Here is a 6,467-nt window from a genome sequence, read left to right as displayed (position 1 = left end):
TATTATTATTATCATTATTATTATTATTATTATTATTATTATTATTATTATTATAGGCAAGTTTGCGTGAGAACACATGCTCATGTAAAAAGTGTGAATTAATTTGATTAGAAGCCTAAAATTAAAGAAAAAATGAAAAAAAAAACTAGTGGCATTTTCATCATTACGACAGAACATTTGAAAACGTTTGATAATACAGTTACCAATAACTAATAGTGCATACACGTGACACTATTATAGATCTGAGTGCACTACCAGCTATCCACTAATGCACTCTCAAGCATTTTCAAATGCATTGGCGTGATTACAAAAATATCACCATATTTTTCTTTAATTTCCAACATAAAACCAAATAAATTGATGAAATTAATCCACTTTTTAGTAGGTCTAGTCATTTTCTGTTGCTTGTTGCCTAGCTAAAGTGATCACTATAGACTATAGTGAACATACAAGATTTGAGGCCAATTTCAATCTCTAAACTTTTGGTCTTTAGAAAAACTTTATCTTAATATTCTTTTTTTTTTTTTACATAGTATTGAAATTTATAATTCCTGATATATCATGTGGCAACGTGTCATCAAGAAATGTTTAAATGCCATTTCTACCACGCTAGTCTCACTGCAAACTCAATTCACTAAAAAATATTGTTCAAATTAGATATAGGGGTGGGGTTCGATTCCACTTGAAAATGATTGATCCCTAAGATATTGGTCTAGTGATGAAAAGTTTTACTTAAAACTTGCTTTCAGTAACGAAGTTAGGGTTTGGTTCATGCTATAAATATTGTAATTGTTATGTCATGGACCTGGGTCCACCTTGCAAGGTTGACCCAGGTCCAAAACGACGCAGTTTGCGCGTGTGAAAATAACGATTCCACTCGCGGTCAATGATTTTAATTGTGAATATAGAGTTCTGTAATTGTGAATATAGAGTTATAAATTTGTGAATATAGAGTTGTGAAATATAGAGTTGTGAAATTGTGAATATAGAGTTGTGAAATATAATTGTGAATATAGAGTTCTGTAATTGTAAATATAGAGTTCTGCAATTGTGAATATTGAGTTATGTAATTTTGTATATTGAGATTTAAAATTGTGAATATTCAGTTCTATAATTGTAAGTATAGAGTTTTAAAATTGTAAATATAGAGTTTTAAAATTGTGAATATAGAAGAACGAATTCTGAAGACAAACGGCAAGAAAGGAAGTAATTTTTTTTTTCTAAATTAAGACGATGCCGTTTAAAACTCGGGTCCACCTTTTCACAGCATAATTTACCTAAATATTGTAGGTTTGAGTCTCAATTTATCTCTTCATGGACTTGGGTTAAAAAAAAAAAAAAAAAAAAAAAAAAAACAAACAATTGTGTTTCAACACAATAAGAAGGCCCGAGGCCCCGTGGTGGAAATGGACTCAGGCTTCCACAATGCATGGCCCTTCAAGGGCTGAAGAAAGCTGGGAAAGAAAGGATAAAGTGTAATGCTTGATGATGCACAATTCAAGAATCAGGCCCAAGGGGACTCATATGGAAAATTATGCTGTGAATATGTGTGTACCATGGTGCACACGGATGCAAAAACGGCATCGTTTTACTTAATTTCACATTATGTATGTATAGTTTTTTTTGGATTCGCTTCGGGAGGCACAGAAACTAACCCAAAGGGGATTGACACTTGTGGGAATTAAACACAGGTTATCCCGAAATTCTCCCCCACAAAGAGAGCTCATTTACCACTTGAGCTACCCTGTTGGGTTTGAATGTATAGTTATGAAGTTATGGATGTATAGTTCAAATTATGCACAACATAATGCCGTTAACGGCAATCAAAAATGATTTTTTTTTTTTTAAGTTGGACGTCAAAACGACGTCGTTTTTGTAACCGTGTACACCATGCATGATACACACGGTTGCACAGCATAACTACTCGACTCATATGACAAATTATGTTGTGCAACCGTGTGCACCATGCATGGTGCACATGGTTGTAAAAACGGCGTCGTTTTACTTTTTTAAAAAAAAAAATTATTTTCGATTGCCGTTAGTTACGTAAACATATGTTCATAATTTTATAATTTCACATTCTGAATGTATAGTTATGAAGTTATGGATGTGTAGTTATGCAATTCTGAATGTATAATTATGAAGTTAATGGATGTGTAGTTATGCAATTCTGAATATATAGTTATGAAGTTATGGATTTGTAGTTATGCAATTCTGAATGTATAGTTATGAAGTTATGAATATATAGTTCAAATTATGCACAACATAACACCGTTAACGGCAATCAAAACTGATTTTTTTTTTTTTTAAGTTGGACGTCAAAACGATGTCGTTTTTTGCAACCGTGTGCAACATGCGATTGCATAGCATAAAGCTCCGACTCATAAATTTGGTCTGAAGGCTTTTTAGGCTTCTTTTTCTTTAACATCTTTAACAGAGTGTTGTGGTTCGCATGAATTATAATTCTTCTGCAATGAAACTCCGTAGTCATGAAAACTACATTATTTGGTTGGAGGGGATTGCAATCCCTTCAATTCATTAAATTGGAATCCATAGCCTCCCCCATGAATAACTACACTATTTGGTTAGATGGAATTGCAATTCCCACAATTCATTGAATTCATAGCCCTCCCCCATGAATAATTCCCACAATTCATTGAATTCATAACCCTCCCCCCATAAATTGGAATTCAGCATAAGGGAAAGGGAAAAAAAATGACACATTTGCCTTTGATTATTATTATTAGACATTTTAATTAATTTTTATATCACTCCATCCTTAATTTTTATATCAATCCTTCCTTTCTCATTCCCAATTATTGTATTGTACATCATAGCTCATGTTTGGATAAGGATGTGTAGTTTGGCTAAAAGATGGTCGGAAATTCATAGACATGGATCATTATTACTAAAAAAAGTTTGGTTTATAAAAATGTGACTTGTGTATTATGTACAAAAAATGAGGGAGTTAACACTTAATAAAAGGTGGAAAGAAGATGGAAGAACAAATATAATATAGATATTTGCAACTGAGTGTGAAACAAATGTGACAGCAGTCAGAATTGGCTTCTTTGCTTGGCTTCATAAAAACTAAAAAGCAATTTACTCTCAAATAAACTTTTCCCACATATCATATGATGCTGAAAACCAACAAAACCACTCTTAAACCCCGTAATTTCATGCTTTTTAGACACAAGATGACTGACTTTGACATAATAACCCCACTCAAGCCAAGGCGAACAAGCAAGGTCACCAATCCCACACACTATGCTCGGTTGCTGGCACCCCCTCTTGGACCACCACGGTTTCCCATCCGTCCACCACGTCCACGACCCCCATAGCCCCTACCACCTCGCCCATATCCAGTGCCTATCAAAAACCAGGTTTTCAGTAACTAATGTAGTCCCACTAGTACACATGTATGGTTCATCACATTGCTATATCAGTAAAAAGAATACATACTACAGAGGTTACTAAAAATCGCTAGAGTAGACTTACCACGATAGCCCCAATTACCACGACCACCACCTCGACCCCAGTTTGAGTACCCACCATTTTCTTCAGGAAAAAAGTAAACAAATGTTAGACATTAAGAATGGACCATATGCATCAACATTGACTTTTTATTAAGTAAACTAAATTGCTTGCCTTGATAGCTTCCTTGATTATTCCCCTGATAGCTTCCTTGATTATTCCCCTGATAGCTTCCTTGATTGTTCCCCTGATAGTTTCCTTGATTGTTACCCTGATAGTTTTGATTGTTCCCCTGATAGTTTCCTTGATTGTTACCCTGATAGTTTTGATTGTTACCCTGATAGTTCCCTTGATTGCTCCCTGGATAGTTTCCTTGATTGTTCCCCTGATAGTTCCCTCTATAATTCCCCTGGTAATTTCCTCTATAATTTCCCTGATAGTTCCCATAACCACCTCTGCTCCAACCCCGTCCCCTCCCTCTGCCACGGCCTCTTCCTCGACCATAAGAATCTAAACAATACAAAAACAATAATTAGTTACGCTACCTTCATAACTTGTCTTCAACAATTCAATTTATTTCTCAATGCTGCCTTTTAAGTCATCACCTTCGTTACCAGCATTATAAACCGCAAGTGCTTGTCTAGGTGGCTGATGCTGCTGCGGCTGATAGTTATTATACCATCTTCCCTGCTCTGAATGAGATGGAGCTTGATACCTTTTGAAGAAAATTGCCCAGTCAGAGCCAAAGAGTTTATAGTAGTAAACACATGGAGAAAGATTATACAACTGTTAGTTTGCCAAAATCAATGTAAAACCATAAAATATACTCCGTATCAAATTGTAAACAGTTCAAACTAGACAAATCATTTAAATATCAAAACAGCCAGATAGGTAATATCCACGGGCTCATACAGGTAAGGTTCTACACGAGAGCAAGCATGATGGAGAATAGGGTCAAGTTGTCCTCACAATCTCTCTCATTATTCCTAGTTACTCAGAAGAGTGTTACCCAGGAGAATTCTTGTTCAGCTCCTTTGTAGACAAGGTGATGGAAATCATAGACACATGGCGAGTCTGCTCCACTCTGTATTGCGTATCAGAGAAAATCATCCAAGAATCAGAGTAACGCAACAACATAGAAGTGCAATACATTGACAAATAAAAAGTACAGAAAAGCAAGCCAAGGTCAAAACTTACGTCTCAAGACCTTCTTCAATGGGTTCCCATACATCAGTTATGCTTACTGAGCTGATGGCAGTGTCTTGGTGCAAACCAGGAAACCTTCTCTGCAAATTCAACAAGAACATAGATTGAAATGAAGTACAATACAGGAAAAAAAAAAAAAACAGAGAGGAAGAGAAAAACATCTCAAATAAATGAAAGAAACCTTGATAATCTCAGTAATAGCCACAGTCTTGCTGATCGCCTGACCCATAGCTTTCAATACTATCTCTTTCCCACGTCTCTCCTGAACAACAAAGTACAGTGAAGCTCCATATAAGATTGCATTTCCGGATAACCAAAGAGAATCATCAAAACCTTAGACCACTAATTAAGTATAGATGTTGAATAGCTATTAGAAGATTAAACTCATAAAGTTCAATCCTCACCCAATACGAGCACTGTATACAACCAGAGTGCCATACTTATAACTCAGCAACCATTCAATTGTTTGATATATATGCTATTGCAAATATACTCCCAACAGTAGTTATCAACTACAACCTCAACATTCTAATAAAGCTATAAATACAGGATACATAAGCGCACAACCTCAACATTCTAAACCCTAATCTCATCAGCAACTCAGATTAAGGGCAAGCAATCAATGACTACCAGCAGGCATATGTGTCAATACAATAGATTCATGGAACTTAAGCATATTTACTAGAGAGTGAGAGAACACAGAAACTGAGAACATCATACGCCTACAAGCCTCGGCCACCAAACTTGCACCACATTTCCTATTATCAATCCCTAGTTTTCTCAAACTCAGCTAAGAACCGGAGGTCCGGAAACCACAAAATCTGTTAGCAAACCAATATTGAGCAACTGAGCACGAGAAATGAACAAAAATCCAAAAAAAAAAAAACATAATCTATCACAAATCATTGAATGCAAACCCCAGAGAGCAGCCCGGTAAACAACGCATGCATTCTCACTACTGCGGAGCTCTCACGACACACACACACAAATCAGTGTAGTTAGAGAAATGAAAGCTTCCAATAGAAGAAGGAGAGGGAATAAACCTGCAGAAGACTGGTGGCGTAACTGATGTAGTTTCGGAGCAAGCCCTGCGAAGTAATTCGGATCTCGTTCTCATTTATGGGCGATTCGGGCTTGGGTTTCTCGACCTTCTGGTATCTATCCATGGGAGCTCTGGAAGGAGCGTTTAAACCCCTATTTTGGGAGAACGCAGAGCTAGAGTGCGAGGTACGCAAAGAAGAAGGCTAAACCCTTGGCGAGGAAGCAGACGAAGAAGAAGAAGCAGTGGCGGCAGTGAATTGTTAACCACCGCAGGGTGGCGTGGCGTTTGAGTTTATATAATAAAAACTGATTGAAATTTTTTTGGGCTGTGTTCTAAGCCCGCTTTTGCAGGGCTACCAATTATCGCACGCGCAAAAAAATGAAATGGAAATCGCTTCGGGATGAAGTTAATTTCGTTTATTTGGGCCTCTAATTCCAATCTTAAAGCCCAATATATTTTGGTCCGGGATATCAATATTCTTGGGCTTCCCATTATTCCTCTATATATTGCACTATAGTTTTTTTTTTCTTTTTTAGTTTTCCCTTTTAAATAATTTTTTTTGTTGAGTTCGGGTTGTGTCGGCAAATTATGTTGTGCAACCGTGTGCACCAACGGTTGCACAGCATAACACTCCAGTTGGTAGAGTTTAACATGTCTGGTTCAAAGCTTCTTAACATCAAGGGTTTGAATCTTGTCACGATTATATGAACATTAGAGATTCGAGTTTGGATTGGGCTCCTTGTGC

General features: G+C 36.6%; 1 protein-coding gene across 3 annotated transcripts; it reads right to left on the bottom strand.

Annotated features, from left to right (window-relative positions):
* Positions 1–2,994: 2,994 nt before the first annotated feature.
* LOC109173872 (protein FAM98A-like) lies at positions 2,995–5,995 on the bottom strand. 3 transcript variants are annotated; one of them, XM_019323210.1, is made up of 9 exons: positions 5,724–5,995; positions 4,862–4,942; positions 4,672–4,760; positions 4,484–4,558; positions 4,080–4,189; positions 3,841–3,984; positions 3,649–3,666; positions 3,499–3,558; positions 2,995–3,369 (listed from the first exon to the last, which is right to left on the bottom strand). In XM_019323210.1, exons 1-9 carry the CDS (start codon positions 5,844–5,846, stop codon positions 3,266–3,268), a joined length of 804 nt encoding a protein of 267 aa, XP_019178755.1. In that variant the 5' UTR covers positions 5,847–5,995; the 3' UTR covers positions 2,995–3,265. The 3 variants fall into 3 exon arrangements, with proteins under 3 accessions (XP_019178755.1, XP_019178754.1, XP_019178753.1); XM_019323209.1 differs by having other exon boundaries at positions 3,649–3,742; positions 3,860–3,984; XM_019323208.1 differs by having other exon boundaries at positions 3,649–3,984.
* Positions 5,996–6,467: the final 472 nt, after the last annotated feature.

The sequence above is a fragment of the Ipomoea nil genome, unplaced genomic scaffold (genome assembly GCF_001879475.1).
Source record: "Ipomoea nil cultivar Tokyo-kokei standard unplaced genomic scaffold, Asagao_1.1 scaffold0482, whole genome shotgun sequence".
NCBI lineage: Eukaryota > Viridiplantae > Streptophyta > Magnoliopsida > Solanales > Convolvulaceae > Ipomoea > Ipomoea nil.
The sequence above is the reverse complement of the archived record's forward strand: the minus strand, read 5'-3'. Positions and strand labels throughout refer to the sequence as shown.